Consider the following 17,973-nt stretch of genomic DNA (forward strand, 5'->3'; position numbering starts at 1 on the left):
CACATGGTTACAGAGTGGTTCTGAGCGTGTTACGACAAAGACACAAAATGAAAGAAGATGGCAGCCTTGGGCTTGTCACGCTGTCAGGGAAAGAACCTGAAATGATTCCTGCTGGCCAGAGTCGAGTCTTGGAAGGGGCAGTTCATGTCAACACTGAAACTCCAGGGAGGTGGATAGTGGTCGAATCCCCCTCATCATCATCCTTGCCTGGTGGAGTTGTAGTCACCAACTGTTTGCTTACCCTTCCTGACAAATGCTTACACAAACTTGCAGTTGTCCTGAGAAATGAAAGTGAACATGACATATTTGTTCCTGCAAAAAGCGTCATTGCAGAAATGCATGCTGTGCAAGAGATAGTCCAAACCAAGCAGAAACCCAACTTGAAGCCCTCAAAGCTAAATCTAAACTTTGCTGATTCTCCAGTTCCAGCTGAATGGAAGGAGCGAATCGTACAAAAGTTGAGCTCCATGCCAGAAGTATTTGCGCTGCATGACACAGATTTTGGATGCACGAACAAAGTCAAGCACCAAATCAAACTAAGTGACAAAACTCCCTTCAAACACAGACCCCGTCCAATACGACCACAGGATCTCGATGCTGTACGTCAGCATTTGCAAGAATTGAATGAAGCTGGAATAATCCGCGAGTCAGAATCACCATTTTCCTCGCCAATTGTTGTGGTCAGGAAGAAAAATGGAGATGTAAGACTTTGTGTCGATTACCGGAAGCTGAATTTAAACACAATCAAAGACGCCTATGCACTTCCTAATTTAGAAGAAGCCTTTTCAGCACTCACAGGATCGAAGTGGTTCTCAGTCCTGGATCTCAAGAGCGGGTACTACCAAATTGAAGTTGATGAGACAGACAAGCACAAGACAGCCTTTACATGTCCATTAGGATTCTTTGAATTCAATAGAATGCCACAGGGTGTTACAAACGCACCCAGCACATTTCAAAGACTAATGGAGAAATGTATGGGTGACATCAACCTAAAAGAAGTCATTGTCTTCCTCGACGACCTTATAGTGTTTTCAGAAACACTTGAACAACATGAAACCCGACTTCTTCATGTGCTTAACCGTCTTAAAGAATATGGTCTGAAGCTATCACTTGAAAAATGCATGTTTTTCCAGGCATCCGTGAAGTACTTGGGCCACATTGTTTCCGAACGCGGTGTTGAAACCGACCCTGAAAAAATTGCCACCTTAAAAACATGGCCAAGTCCCAAGGATTTGAAAGAGCTGCGTTCCTTTTTAGGGTTCGCTGGATATTACAGGCGATTCATCAAAGACTTTTCTAAAATCGTAAAACCCCTTACCAACCTTACCGCTGGATATCCACCGCTGACGAAGAGCAATGGCCCAAAGTCCGACAATGTCCAGTATTTTCAACCAAAGTCCCCTTTCAAGGAAAGATGGACAGAAAGTTGCCAGCAAGCATTCGAAACGATAATAAACAAACTGACTTCTGCCCCAGTTTTGGGCTTTGCCAACCCCAAATTGCCATATGTATTGCATACAGACGCAAGTACAACCGGTTTAGGGGCGGCCCTTTATCAAGAACAGGACAGAGAAATGCGTGTAATTGCATACGCAAGCAGAGGACTATCCAAAAGTGAAAGCCGTTATCCTGCTCACAAACTCGAGTTTCTTGCCCTGAAGTGGGCTGTAACAGAAAAGTTTAGTGATTACTTGTATGGCAGTCCTTTCACTGTAATAACTGACAGTAATCCTCTAACCTACATTTTGACTACTGCGAAGTTGGATGCAACAAGCTATCGCTGGTTGTCTGCTCTCTCCTCTTTCGAGTTCCAACTTCGGTACCGAGCAGGAAAGCAAAATGCTGACGCAGATGGCTTATCTCGCCTTCCACACCCTGAGCCAACAAATGATAGTGTTTCCCTGAAAGAACAAGAAAGAATCCGCCAGTTTGTTCAACACCACTTACCTGGAACTGATCCTTTCACTCACATTCCTTCTCATGTAGTGAGAGCAATCTGTGAAAAACACTTAGTCTTCCATTCTCTTGACTCAGACGGCAATGCTATTACTTGCCCACTTGTAACTTCATTGTCTATGTCTGCTGATGCTATTCCTGGAAGTTTTGAACAGTGTGATGTTCTTCCTGTCATTCAAAGCATGTCAGAAGAAGAGTTGCGACAAAGACAAAGAGACGATCCTGCAATAAATGAAATCATACACCAACTTGAAACAGGTGAAACATCTCCTCCTACAGTACGGAAAGAAATTCCACAACTTTCCATCTTTCTGCGTGAACTAAACAAATTGGAGTTGCAAAATTGAGTTTTGTACCGGAAGAGAAACCTAGGTGAAACTCAGTATCAACTCATTCTTCCTGAAAGCCTGAGAGCCATGGCATTGAAAAGCCTTCATGACGACATGGGCCATCTTGGTTTTGACCGTACTCTTGACTTAGCCAGAACTAGATTCTTCTGGCCAAAGATGGCATCAGACATAGAGCAAAAAATCAAAAGTTGTCATAGGTGTGTCTGCCGAAAAACACTACCAGAGAAGGCAGCACCATTGGTAAACATTCACGTTACCAGACCACTTGAATTGGTATGCATTGACTTTTTGTCTATTGAACCAGACAGTAGCAACACAAAAGATGTCCTTGTGATCACAGACTTCTTCACAAAGTACGCTGTTGCAATTCCCACTCCGAACCAAAAGGCTCGAACTATAGCCAAAGCCCTCTGGCAAAATTTCATCATCCACTATGGCTTTCCTGAGAAGTTGCATAGTGACCAAGGGGCGGACTTTGAATCCAAAACTATTAAGGAACTGTGTGACTTGGCTGGAATACAAAAAGTCAGAACCTCACCCTATCATCCCAGAGAAAATCCTGTGGAGAGATTCAATAGGACTTTGCTGAACATGCTGGGTACACTCAAAGATGAAGACAAGAGACATTGGCATGATTTTGTGAAACCACTCGTACATGCATATAACTGTACCAGACATGACACTACAGGTTTCACGCCTTACGAGTTAATGTTTGGTAGACAGCCTCGACTACCAATCGACCTTGCTTTCAATCTTCCTCTGAACCATCGCCAGCAACAATCTCATTCTCAGTATGTCCAAGCTCTCAAATCTCACCTCCAAGAGAGTTACCAGTTGGCTATCCAAAATGCTGCTAAAGCTGCTGAACGTAATAAAAGCAGATATGACAAACATGTAACTGAATCTGTCCTAACTATTGGTGATCGTGTGCTTGTGAAGAATGTCCGAATTAGGGGAAAACACAAGTTGGCTGACAAGTGGGAGCCCACTGTCCATGTGGTTGTGAGTCAAAAAGAGAATTTACCTGTGTATACAGTAAGACCTGAGCATCACAATGGTCCTACTAGAACTCTTCACAGGGATCTTTTGTTACCATGCGGATTTTTGCCAACGGTCCCTGTAGATTCTGCTCCAGTCAAAGAGAAGCCCCGTCGACCAAGCACACGGCAACACCCAGTATCTGAACCTGATGAACATGAATACAACTCTGAGGAAGACGATAACTACCCTATGTATTACCCTTCAGGTCCTCTACGGGAGATTTCTAGGTCTCTCGAAGAATACAATGCAATCCTTCCTGGAACTCATTCAATTGTTGATGAACAACAAAAAGCATTGAATGATAAAGTTCCGGTTCTTTTGACATTGCCTGGTAATGCTCGCAAAGACATACCTGAAGCGGACAAATCACCTGGAAATGAAAATTCTTCTGAACCAGGGAATGTATTTCAACCTGGAATGGAAGGAGAACCAAATATTCATCATAAGGAAATGGACAGTGGCCCTGAGAACAATGCTCCTGATTCAGCCAAGACTAACAATGAAGACATAATTCAAACTCAAGTAGATGAAACGGAACCAATGAACGATGATAATGAAGAAATTGTCCCTGAAACAGAGCAAGCTATCAGGAGATCTTCTAGAGAGAGAACAAAACCCAAGTTGTTGACCTACCCGCAATTAGGGAACCCTCTTGTCACCATAGTTCAATCTTTGTTCCAGAGCTTAAGTGAAACTGTAACTGGTTCAATCGAGACCCAAAAGATTGAAGTAGTCTAACAATGCAATATCCAAAGGGACTTGCATAGATTTAAGTGGGGAGGGTGTAACCTTGGGCAGAATTTACAAAACCTCATAGAATAAGAGCCTGTTAGTAAAACCGGTCATTAAGAAATTACCTCAACTGGAAAAAAAAAAAAACCTTAACAGATTAACATGGTGTAAACAGTGTTAAAAGATTACAACTTTCAAATTCCTAATGTTATTGTTTTGTATTCAGTTGCATTGATTAAAACGTATGTGTATACTCTTATTTTGAAAGGCCCGTGCCAATATAACGCCATGACGGATGTGAGTATAAATGTACACTTTACTTTTCCCTTCATACTTGACGAGAGACGAATGGTGTTTTTTAAATATTGTGCACAAGTAATACACATAAAAAAACAAAAAACAAAACTAATACTAATACTGAAACTAACAAATTAAACTAAAACTAAGCATTTTTTTTAAAGAACTAAACTAAATAAAAACTAACAGAAGCGCCCTGAAAACTAATAAAAACCAACTAAAATGAAATATTCCCAATCTATAATAACCCTACTGCCATATTACAAATGAATTGGTTTATATACTGTAGCATTTTTCTAAATATGCAAAAGCACAAATAATTTATTTGTACAATTTTTAGGACTAAACAATTTCTCTTAATAATATTATGTGGCCCTTCTGATTTTCTGTATGTGGCCCTCAAATGAAAAAGTTTGGACACCCCTGATGTACTGTATGTTTATGAAGGCTGGAAATGTCTGTGTGAATAACGTTGATAATGTGGATGAAATTTTGTGCCAAATACTTTTGTGGCTGACTTTATTTTTTCATTATGATGCCACAACAACAAATTGTCCAAATAATACACCATAGATCATGTTGATCTTGTTCTAGAACTTAATGGGGTCAGAGTAGGATGCTTGTGACACATCAAATGGGGCTGGATTAGATTCCACAACACATGGCCAAGAACATAATATAATAATAATAATAATAATAGTAATAAAACAGATTACATTTCAGTTTTTAAAAATTATAAAACAGAAATTCGGCTATTCTGAAACATTGCAATAATCTCTGCATGTATGTGTGCAAGTGTGTGCATGCATGCATAGTGTTGTTCATAGAGGAGTGAGATGTCTAGTTGAACTGAGTTCAACTTGCTCATTGCCACTCCAGCGAAGTTTTTGCGACAACCTTTTGGATTTAAAAGCTGCTGTCAGATTGAGTCAGGGGTGACCAGGTGCATAAGCTCGTTCCGCTACTCCCTTGAATAGATAAGGGAATATGTGGGAGCATTGTGTGTCAAGAACATTTCTTTCTTTCTGTCTTTTTTTTAAAAACATAGCATGATTTTGTATTATTGGATGTAAACTGCAAGTTTGATAATATAACCCTGTAGTGGGAGTTATGTTTCCTGGTCTTGGTTCATCGACGTTCAGGGTAAGATTTACTGTTAGGGCTTTATCATGCAAGGAACCATATTTGGTGAATGTAGTTTAGTACTAAAATAGACCCTATAGGTGCCTTGCCATAAAGACATAAATTAGTGTTCTGTCAGCCAATCTGTAAAAAGAAAAATGACACCAATACAGTTGGTACAATGAAAGGTAATTCTGCAATAAAACAGAATTATATTATGATAATATATCAGTAAGTCTTGATATGTTCTCAATTAACTATATAGCTATGTAGAATGTTAAGGCACTGTACAGTATTTTAGCATTTTAAAAGATGTGGTATGAATGGTTGGATATAAAAAAAATTACCAAAATCAACCAAAATATTCTTACAACGTACTCCAATAATTGTTGAGTTTTGATAAGACAGATTAGATCTGTGATTAAAAAAAACAAAAAATAAAACATGACAACTGTATTGTTCACCAGCTGTTGTTCATTTGAAAGAGCTGTCCAAAAAGCACTCAACATTTCCAACAAGGCAGAACTCTCGTGAATGTTCCGGAATGATTACTCGACTGCAGCACCAGTAAAGAATAAAAATACATGTGTATATATACTTTTTTTTTTATGCTCAATTTAATGCTGGGACTGGTCCAGCAGAAAATTACATATGCACTCCTGAGTTGGTGAGGAAAACATAATGTCAGCATGTGCATGCCCACATTAAGTTTGTTCATGAGTGTAGCGATACATCGGACTAAAAAGAATTACTGTACTTGTAAAGCTGTTATTGGACTTATACTGAGTTAAGACCAGATGTGCCCGGGCTTGTATATATGTATGGAAAAAGTTCAATCATAAGGATGCTTTTTATTATGAGTGCAAAGATGAGAAAATAAAACATTTAAAGGAAATTAGTGACACGTGCTATTGTAATTTCGAACATCAACTTTTGCCATCAGAATGACCTGGATGATTTAAAATCTACACATTGATGTTTGATAGACACCATTTGCAAGTACTCAGTCTGGTACCGCTGAAGTGATACCAGTAAACTAAACAGGGGGGGTGAAGAAGTAAAAGTCACCTTGTAGAATATTACTTGAGTATAGGTTTAAAAACAAAACAAAACAAAAAATCCATCATTTGCTATACTTAACTACAGACCAGAAAGAAATTGCAGGGGAGGCATTACCTTTTTTTTTTGGGGGGGGGGGCACACATCATCAACCTAAATCTAATGTTCTTCAGGTTGAACAGTGACATTCTGACAATTGCGAAAATGCTCAGAAATATTTTCTGCCACTTAAAAGCGTCAGTTCATTCTGAAATCTAAAAAACAATCTGAAAAAAATGTTTAGTTCATAAGTGGCAGAAAATATTTCTGAGCATTTTTGCAATTGTCAGAATGTCACTGTTCAACCTGAAGAACATTAGATTTAGGTTGATGATGTGTGCCCCCCCATAAAAACAACCATCCACGCACACAAGCACACCTAGGGACAATTCGGAGCGCCCAATCAACCTGCCATGCATGTCCTTGGAATGTGGGAGGAGACCGGAGTACCCGGAGAAGACCCACGCGGGCACGGGGAGAACATGCAAACTCCACCCAGGAAGGCCGGAGCCTGGACTCGAACCGGAGTCCTCAGAACTAGGAGGTGGACGTGCTAACCACTGTGCCGCTGTATACTTACCTACTTATTAGGGGTGTTAAAAAAATCGATTCGGCAATATATCGCGATACTACAGCACGCAATTCTCGAATCGATTCAATAGGCAGCCGAATCGATTTTTTAACATCCATTTTTGATGGAAAAATATTCAACAAAATGTGTAACTTTCACACCTTAAGCATGGAAGAATGTTATATTAATGGAACATTTAGCCTTAATATTTTATTTCAATGCCGTTCAAACATGAAAAATTTTGTTAAACCTGTTTGTTACATACAGTGGCTCACAGTTATAAGATAATAATACATTTTCATACAAATCTTACAGTGTACATGTATAAGTTTACTGAATGGTATTTTCTAAATTTGAGTAAAAATATCGCAACAATCGACTTGTAAATTCGTATCGGGATTAATCGGTATTGAATCGAATCGTGACCTACGAATCGTGATACGGATCGAATCGTCAGGTACTAGGCAATTCACACCCCTACTACTTATGATATTCACTATAATTCATTTTATTTTGTGTTATTTTCACTTAGCTCTACTAAAAGTCTAATTTCTATTCCATGCACAGCAATGGATGTTTTAAAGTGCTTTAGAAATAAGGTTGAGTTATGTCGATGATATACAGAAACGACATATGGGTACAGTGAAAAACTAAGCAGAATATCAATCCAAAAGGATGTGTAAAGTGCTGTTTTGTTTTTTGTTTTTTTTATTAGAACTTAGTGACAGTCATCAACATTAACAAACTTGGCAATAAAAAAAGAGAATTCAACTCCCATTGAACTGCAACTGCTTTAGTGATAAATAATTTTATGCTCCATAGTTGTTGTGTATGTGTGACTGCTTGGGTCTGTTAACCGCATACTGTGTATTGCTACAATTCATCCGTGCTGTGTGGCTTGACTACTTAAGATAAAAGTTTGCCACTCACTTGTAAACGTAACCAGTGGACTCAGGATTCCCAGCGATGTCAACTGTGTCATCCTGGATCGAGGTTTGGCGTTTGGTGGCTTCCATTAAAGCGGCACGACGTCCTCACTGCTTTGGGCCAGCGTCGGCAGACAAACGCACACTATCTAACATAAGTAGATTTGGCTAATGTGCGTCTCCAGAACGCGCGTCTCTGCGGTGGATTCGCAGGCTGACAGCACAGATTTAAAAAAATAAATAAATAAATGAATTGCTCATGCCAAACAAGAAGTGATTCCGGTGGTAAGCTTATTTTTTTTTCTCTACGGCGAACGGAAATATCAGTATGTGGGGTACGGTTGTACCAATAAGTATAAAATAAGTGTGGAAGAAACTCTGAATGCAGATTCCCTCAGTAATAATGTGAATATAATTTTCTTTATAAATATCTTTCTTAAGATATGTTTCCAACTGCTACTCCAAGCAAGTCTGCATCATCATGTTGTCTGAACCATTAACAATGAAATGAAAGCAAAGCACACTGTGAATTATAAACCTAACTTCTGCAAGTCACCATTTATAATACTGAGTTGATATACAGTACTCTGAATGGTTGATGCAAGCAATGAAGTTACTAGGCTCTCATTTTCCCATACAGGGATCCTGGCGTAAAACACTCACTGATAAGTGTTTTCAAAATATAACAGAATTTGTTAGTAGCAACCTAATTACTGAGCATGAGTGGCCAGAATATTACACGTGACTGATACTGATGAAAACACAGGACAATAGAATATTGTACTGTAAATTCCAACTTATTGGCAAATTTGTGGGCATGTGATTGTGTCATTTCACTCACCACTGTGCTGGTTATATTAATTAATGTCAGTCCTGAATATTTCCCTTTTAATTTTATACCTACACAGTGGTATTAAATAATATTTAATATTAAAATTTACAATAAAAATACCCCCCAAAATACCCCAAATATTCTGAATCAATATTTCTGTAACTTTAGGAAAACATAAAATATGCTTAGCCTCATGTAGTGTACGAAAAGCATTTGTAACAACTATTGCCTATGGCCCAGTCTACTCTCTATTTTTTTTTTTTAAGTTTGCTTCTTCTAAAGCAAATTCTCTGCAGTTGCATAAATATTCCACTGCCCAGATAGGATCTAAGCTTGGTTAGCTCTGCAGGTGGTCACCCAACCACCAACAAAGCTCTTTTGAAGCCGCTGACCAGGTGACAAAGGAATTTATGCGTCTGCCGAAGGAGTGTATTCAAGCCCGTCTTCTCGGAGCCCGAACAAATGGCTCCAATGATTGGAATATACAAACGACTGATCAAAGGAATGTTTATGAAGTTTCTTATCAATCACAAAGGATATTCTGGCGTCTCGCCCTTCCAAGGGGGTTTCCTAGATGGAGCAACACCACCGTCAAGTGGTGAAACTTGGAACTTTCCTTAGTGATAATTCACATAAGTAACCGCATTTTACACATTTATACCATGATAATTCTTGACAGATAACTGAACTACGAATGATTCATGTTATGTCTTTGTGTGTATGAGCATCCTATTTCATTTGTACTCCATAAAGAATGAAAGATAATCAATATCTTTCAGTTCAGTCAGATTAGACAAGTAGAAGTTACCTCACAAGTTAGTTTATGATGCATTAATTACGATGTGTGTTAAACGGGTTGTGTGGGAAAACTGATTTGCCAGACTGACCAAATTTAATGCCAAATTATTAATCCCTTTAATAATTTTTTTTTTAAAGTCTGCGCGAGCGAACAGAAGGGTGTGCCACCACCTACTGAAGCCCCGCCCATAGACTTTAAAAAGACGAGGGGACCCCCTCGCTGTCTCTCTTCCAAAAACTCTCTTCCAACATCATCATCCTCAGGCTAACGACCTGCAAGTGTCCCAGCCTACTCGAACTCTTTGTTCCAAGAAACTTGCCAACCACGTGGCCTTTTTTTTCTGGCAGCAACCGTTGCCGAGAGCAGACACTCGCTCCACGCCACGCCAAAGCAGGTGCAAACTGCAACGCTGACCCCAAAGACTCTTTTACTCCCTTTTTTTCTTCACCATCGGTGATTGCCCGCCAGCGGCGAGCTCAGCGGCCCCGGGGTACACTTGCTACGTACCGCCGGACTCAAGGTTGTGCACCTAAGCCGCTCCGCACCACCTGTTATTCGGTGGCGCCGCGGTGCTAGCTCACCTCCAAGGGCTGGCCTTCCCCGTACGCAGGCGCGTAGCGGACCGAGCTCCAACACCTGGAGTCGGACAGCTGTCCGGCAGAACCAACCTTGCCGGAGAACCAACCTCGCCGAGTCGCCGACCAATCAAGGGACGAGCCGCGCAACTACGTCAGCCCCCGAGCGGCTTCCTTGCCCACCTGTGGAATAGCCCCCCCCTTTTTTTTTTTTTTCTTGCCTTTTTCAACGAACATTGACTATTTTTCCCCCTTTCAAAAGACCGCCCGTTTCTGTTCGCTTCGACGCAACACCTATTGTCGTAAGTCCACGTTCCCCAAATTGGTACCACTGCGTGCAACTTACGTTTGAAACAGATCACAAATCTGGCAGGTCAAATTTCTCTTTTCCCTGTTTCCTTATTCATTCGCATTCCTTCCTTATTTTCATTCGCTTTATTTTATTTCTTTTCTTCTGACGGTAGAATAGTTAGATAGGCAGTGTTTTGATTCTGTAGTGTAGCAATCGTGAATAAATGTATGTTTTATTAACTCTATTCCGCCTAAGTCATCTGTGTTTCCGAGTGGATTATTATTCTTTTGTTAGTACAACGAACCACTGAATATCGAGTGTGGCGACCTTAGATTATAAATGATTGATGAAGGAAGGATTTTGGTCGTTGTTTGCTCCTGTTAACCCAAAGCAAAACCAACGTGGTGCCCCTAGAGGTTATCGAGGTAAATATAATTTACCTCTGTAACGTCCAGATTATTAATTCGTCCAAAAGACGACCCAATTATCGCTACACATTCATGTAAATTAGTCCACAGGTGTGTAATGCTATCCTAGTTATCACCACCACTACCACCACATAGTGCACCATATTAGTCATTTTGGTCATCATCTTTTGCTGGAGATTTTGCATGAGCAGTGAAGTCAGCAGCAAGTGCTTTCATCTTGTATCTCAGTTGATTAGGGGTAATGCATCAATGTAGAATTTTATTTTTGAACTAGGAAATGTTAGTGGAGTAAAAGTGAAAGTTGCCAGAAATGCAAATAATGAGGTAAAGTACAGATATGTGACATTTGTTCTTAACTGCAGTAACAATGCATTTAATCTGGTACAAAAAAATAATGCAAATGTGTTTCTCTTGTATATGCAGATCTACTGTCCACCAACAGGTCATCCATCTTCAGTGGACATCATGGCCAACTGTCACTCTCAACTGTCTATTTGGATGAGTACCGTGACCGGCTCTTCCTGGGGGGCAAAGACGTCATGTACTCTCTCCTGCTGGGACCAGGCAGGAGCGAGTCCAAGGAGGTAACATGTACAAATTACTCTATAATACACTGTATAATAATAAACCAAAACAATCGTAAGCCGTATTATGTTTTAATGCTGAATCATCGTCCCTTGTGAACACCAATTAACCAAATTCGGTAACAAACTCGAGTAAAAAAAATGGACGTCACACGCCTCATTGTATGATTTCTCCTGGTCAATCACAAAAGTAAGGTAAGGGTGATAATTAAGGCTGCAACTGTCAAATATTCTTAAAATTAATTATTTGATCAATTATCCATTGATTAATCAAATAATCAGATGGAAATTTCTTTTGCCTTAAAGTGCATTACAAAACATTCCCCCCCACTTACAGTTTTGCCTTGGGTTTGAAGGATTACATCTTTCTATCCATGAAGCATGAGTGACTACTATGAAAATTAAATCATTATTTAAAAATAAATAAATAAATTTAAATTAAAAAAAAATAAAAATCTAGATAATAAGATTAAATATGATTGGCTGTGTTTCTGTTGCTGGACCCCATCCCCGTCGTAATTTTGGCATCTCTCCAGGATGTTTGGCCTTCTCCAACGTGGAATCAATTAAGTGACGAAAAAGATGTTTGATTTTGAAACTTAACACATTCACTGCCAGCCCAGAAAAAATGCATTGCATCATTTGACGTCTTTTTCCGTCAAAGGCAGTGAATGAGTTAACTGCTTGAACATTCATCTTGGGAACAACTGCTGTGTTTATGTCACTGCAGGGGCACAGCAGTGGGGGTAGCTAACCCAATTCCTAGTTCCTTAATGGCCCAACCGACAGGCATGTCCTCAACAATTATTAGGAAATAGTACATTGAGACCAAGATCTCTATCTGCATATCCATGTGTCAGTGGGATGCACTTATGAAACAAGATATATTACACATCTTTCTTTCATTTGAACTTGAGAGGGCCAAGCATTGTTATCAGCCCTGAAAAAAGTAGAAGAGTTATTACACCTGAGTTTTACTTCATGTGGAGTTTTATTGGAGCGTTTCACATCTCAGCGGGGATGAATGAGTTGAACTCAAAAGTTCAACTTTCTGCAGCTTTTCCAACTCAACTTCCAATCGCCTCCACTCCAAAAGTCACGTCATATTTTGAACACATCAGTCAACATGCAATGTTTAACAACAATGAAGAAGGAGGCGGTACTCGTGTATTTACATCTGTAGGTCATAATAAGAAGGCACATTTTACTGGAAAATAGAAAGTAAATGGGATTGCTGAAGTCAAGTGGAGAAGTGTGGAGCATAATTATTCAAAGTCATTTTGAGCCATCTATCCTCAAAACTTACAAATACATGAAAATGACTCATCTGCTGGACCAATCAACAACCAGCAGTGATTTATGTCACCTATATGGTGTACATTTGGCACTCTTGAAACACCCAGAAATAGTACTGGGTAAACAATATGTTCAATTGGAGCGCAATGCAATACACTGAACTGTGTTTTATAAAGTACAAATGGGTACACTTGTTTGAGCAGAAGAAAAGCAGCAAGGTTGTTTTTCTTATGAAAGTGACAGTCCACTGTACTTTTCGTCTTTTTCTTTTTTTGCCATTTCCGTAATTCATCTCATTGGCCCAATTACACAAACGTGTGCAGCCACAAACTAAACAGGCCTGTTCAGTGTAAAAGTCAATTTCCCGCCTATAAATCAAGCCACCAATATTTGAATAAATGTAGTGTGTGGACCACAAGACCTTGGTTCCATACTTCTAATTACAATTACAGCAAAAAGTAGAATAAACAAGTGTTTTCACCATTGGAAGCTGTTGTTATAGATGCCATATAATTATTACACGTTTTACATTAAAGCAGCATGCTGGAACATGTGTTTATCACATTTGCCTCCCAGTCAAAAGTTCTGGGCTTGAATCGCAGCTCTGACCTTTCTTTGTGGCGTTCGCATGCCTTGGCTTCCTCCCACATTCCAAGAAAATACATTTTCCATAGGTGTGAGAGAGAAGACGATTCAGATAGAGAAAGTGGGCATCACATCGGGGTTGAGATATGTTTGTTTTGCAATTGAGAGTTTCTTTGTTCAAATCTGGGCTCAGGCCATCTGACATGCGATCTTAAGAAAAAAAAAGTAGCCCAATCATGGATAAAAAATGTACTGATCCACTTCATGGGTCAATTTGACCCAACTTTCTGGGTGGTTTTATACAAAATGATGCTTTTTTTTTTTTTACCCAAGTAAATGATCTGACCAATATTTACAAGTTGTTTTACACTAAAAGACCCATTTCTTGATTCAAAGTTCTACTTTTGAATTTGACCCATGTTGATGGCCAAAAATATATCAAATTGGCTGATTTTTACTAATTTGAAAATGTATATTTGATAAATTGATTGGTCAGGCCGTAATAGACATGTTATTTTTATTGTGGAGTACATTTTAATAAAAAAAATAATGGTATTGAGTCAAATGTAACTATTGAGTTACTGTTTTAAATCAAAGTTGGGTTAAAAAAAAATAAAAAATCCATTGTTTTGACCAAATTAGTTTCCTTGTGTCAACTTTGGTATTTTTTATAATATTATTTTTTGGTATTGATTTGTATTAATTTAAGCTTAAAAGTTGTGTTTAAACAGAATTTATTTATTTATTTTTATTTTTTAACCCAAGTAGGACTCATTCCTTTTTTTAACTCAGTACAGTCAAACCTCGGTTTTCTAACACTTTTGTTCTCGACCAAATCGGTTTTCGACCAGAAAATTTGAGAATTTTATGTCTCAGAACTCGTCCAAAAAATCGTCTCTCGACCAAACTGAAAAAAGCCGTGCGTACCACGCGACTCACTCAGGAGAAAAAGCCGAGCGTACCACGCGACTCAATCGGGAGAAAAAGCCGAGCGTACCTGAACGCGACTCACTCGGGAGAAAAAGCCGAGCGTACCTGAACGCGACTCACTCGGGAGAAAAAGCCTAGAGTACCTGAACGCGACTCACTTGGGAGCCGAGCTAACTCGAATGCCCAGGATGCTTCCTCCGTAGCACATTCATTTCGTGTTCAAAGTTCGTTCGGAGCAGACCTCTTCATTGTTATTTATGCAAATCTGACTGTTTTTTTTTTGTTGTTTTTTTTGTTTTTTTGTTTTGCATCGTGTATTAGCCCCTAATTATGGGTCCAAAGAAAGCAAGTGCATTTTGTTTTTGTTTTTTTCATCATTTTAGATAGGATATCTTCTATTAAAATAAAACAGTGTCTATTTCTACCCTTTTCTATTTATGGTAAACAGTATACAGTGCAGTTAATGGTAAAATAGTAAAAAAAAAAAAACTTGGAAAAAGTTTTTTTTAGACGGAACGGATTAAAATTATTTACGTTAATTATAATGGGAAAAATTGTTTCGGATTTCGAACAATTCGCATTTGGAACAGCCTTCTGGAACGGATTATGTTCAAAAACCGAGGTTTGACTGTAATTGGATCAAATTTAACAAACTGTTTTTAGAGTGTAGAGCAGGGGTCTCCAAGTTCGGTCCTCGAGAGCCCCTATCCAGCCTTTTTCCCATGTCTCCGTCCTTCAGCACAGTTGAATCTAATGATCAGCTAACCAGCAAGCTTTGCAGAAGCCTGATAATGATCACGATCATGAATCAGGTGTGTTAGTGGAGACAGGCTGGATAGGGGCTCTTGAGGACCGAACTTGGAGACCCCTGGTGTAGAGTATGCGGTTTCTCTCGCATTCCAAATAGCATGCATTAGATTAAACGAAAACTCTCAAGGTTAGGCTTCAGCTCACCCATGACCCTAATGAAGACAAGCACTTTAGAAAATTGATGAATTAATGGATAAAGCAAGTTTGATATTTTATTTTAAAGTCAACAGCTATGAGAGCGCGAATAAAACAATACAAATAAACAATAAAACAACAAAAATATCTAAGTAATGATTTGTTATAGATTTTAAGGGTGTAAATGTCATGAATTACAAGTGGGGGTGATCAACGTTCTTCTTTTCAACAACTTGATTTAGTGCACGCTGGGTGCTTTTTGTTAGAAGTCTGGTTTGTTTAAAGCATCTGGCTCAAGAACAAAAGACTGTGGCTCTTAATGGTTTTGGCTCACAGGGATGGTTTGGTTGCCAGATATCAGCACAAGGTTGAAAAGAGTGAAAGGACGAGATGTGTTTGTGACTATCGTGCACTTCGCATCTGTTTTAAGCTCCGGACAGATTAAACACAATGTCAGTGATCAAAGGATGAAGTTGTGACTGATGATAACTGAGGGTGGGTTCAAAGTTAAAGAGCTATTGTGGTGACATTTTGGGAGTTAAACAGGAAGGAAGTTGAATGACTAGTAGAGGTCAGCCATATTTCTCACAGGGTGGAGACATCATGGCGGAATATTGTAAGCCAAGGAAACCGTGCCAGTTCGGAACTATTCCAAGTCAAGTTTTAGACTAGCTTCAAATTCTAATGTCATGAAATTGTTCATTTGTTTTATTATATATTTGATTTTTCTGTGTTGTGGGTGCAGCTTATATACTACTAAGCTCAATTAACCGTTTTAGATGTTGTTGAGCTATAGTGGCAGCTGTTCGTGCACATGTATGTGCATTTTGTTCTCCGACACACACTGAAACTGCACTTTTAAAAGTATGACATCTGACCTAATAATGACCCATTGCAGTAGTTTAAAAAATCATTTTCCTCACATGCCCATACACACATGAAACCCGTTTGTGTTGTCGTGCGGATCAGGACTGTTTGCTTTCCTGCCTGGGTCCTGATGTGTCGGTTGGAAAAACAAAGACTCTAGTGGTGTGCAAGAAACTGCAGGATTTCACAGCCCGTTGAAGGTCAATGTTGAGACAGCTTTCATCTGCAGGGAAATCTGAAATCTTGTATCAAAGTCGGAAAGCATCATGACCACCAGTGAAACCATTTTGTGTCCAAATGTTACATGGTGCTCATGAAAGTCACATTCTTGTGGCTTTGAGTTTTCCCTCATTAAGAATTGTTTGGAAAAAGGCAAAAACAAATGAAATCTCTATTTAAAAATAGCTTCATATGAGCAGAATTATGAGAACTTTAATGTTTGATTTTTGACTGTTTAATAAACAATGACCAGTCATACATTGCAATGAAACGATTCATCTACATTTTTTGTATGATACAAAAATCAAAGGCTTGGTTTATTTTCCAAAGATGGTTTCTGACTGAAAATGGATAAAAAGGTAGAATGTTAGATAAATACTGTAAACATCTGGTAAAAAATCTGGAAAAATATTTCAAACATATCACAGAAAGCTAACAAACGACTAACAATATACAACGACAAAATATTGTTTTGCTCTTCGTTTTACATGCCAGTAAAATGTTTAAAAACAGGTCTCAAAATGGATGTTAGCTGAGAATGATGACTATTCTTTTTGTTCTTATTAAAAAAGGATGGTCATGCAGATGTGTTTCATGTTCATTTTAAACATGAGGAAATATGTCACAACCAAAACAACTCTCTCTTCGGCAAAGTGTACATATGCTACACAAAAGTTGATTTAAAGTAATATGTGTGGATTTGATGGGCCTGGCATGCATTGTGCAGTGTGTTCAGTAGTTTTTGCTTGTCTGTGGAAATGTGACATTGTGACAGCAAATCACAGAGATGAGACGCAGGAAGGTACAAAGGGAGACTCGAGCTAATGAGACCAAGGAAAAGTAACAGCGCAGCAACTAGGACACACACAAACCACTAAAAAACATGTTTCATTCATTTTTACCTGGAGCTACAAAGTTAATTGTGTGGTTATTAAAACTGAGTTAAAACTTGGAACCTCATTTGTATTTTGAACAAAATAATGTAGTCTGACACTGTTGTAGTTATCTTGAAATGAGCATTTTTAAATCATTTGGTTATACATAATGTTATTTCTGGACACGAGTTTTGTCAAATTAAGCAATAGCTTGGCCAAAACAAAATATCAGCTTGACTGTGGCTTATTTATTATTCCATCAGAATTATACATCGTTGGTATTTTAAATGGTTTGGCATACGTCTTACCCAAGCTTATGATTTTCAATTCAGCAGAACCATCGTTTTCACAGCATTTCATTAGTACTTTATCTCAAAATAAACCTCCAATATATCAAATCCCGACATTCAAAATAAATATGTAAATAAAAAAATAAATAACCATGATTCCAAATTAAACATGATTTCACCCAAAAAGTCATAAAACTAACTGACTGTGGTCCATGCAGGATGGCTAACTGTTCAGTTGCTCCTTTCTTTTTTTTCAAATTTCAAAATGGCTATGATGCATTTTAAACAACAAAACTAGAAGTTGCCTTAATTTGCACGGTACTTTAAACATGACACACACAGAAAAGACATGAATGAATAGAA

General features: G+C 38.7%; 1 protein-coding gene across 2 annotated transcripts in view; it reads left to right on the forward strand.

The window, feature by feature from the left end:
• Positions 1-17,973, forward strand: part of sema3bl (sema domain, immunoglobulin domain (Ig), short basic domain, secreted, (semaphorin) 3bl) — a 95,360-nt gene that overhangs the window by 39,890 nt on the left and 37,497 nt on the right. The window contains exon 2 of one of the 2 annotated variants that reach the window (XM_077515167.1): positions 11,443-11,603. The exons of the other annotated variant lie outside the window; for it this stretch is intronic. Within the exon in view, the coding sequence (XP_077371293.1) occupies positions 11,443-11,603 (161 nt within the window). The remainder of the gene's footprint in view (positions 1-11,442; positions 11,604-17,973) is intronic. 2 annotated transcript variants of the gene reach the window in all.

The sequence above is a fragment of the Festucalex cinctus genome, chromosome 2 (assembly GCF_051991245.1).
Source record: "Festucalex cinctus isolate MCC-2025b chromosome 2, RoL_Fcin_1.0, whole genome shotgun sequence".
Taxonomy (NCBI): Eukaryota; Metazoa; Chordata; class Actinopteri; order Syngnathiformes; family Syngnathidae; genus Festucalex; species Festucalex cinctus.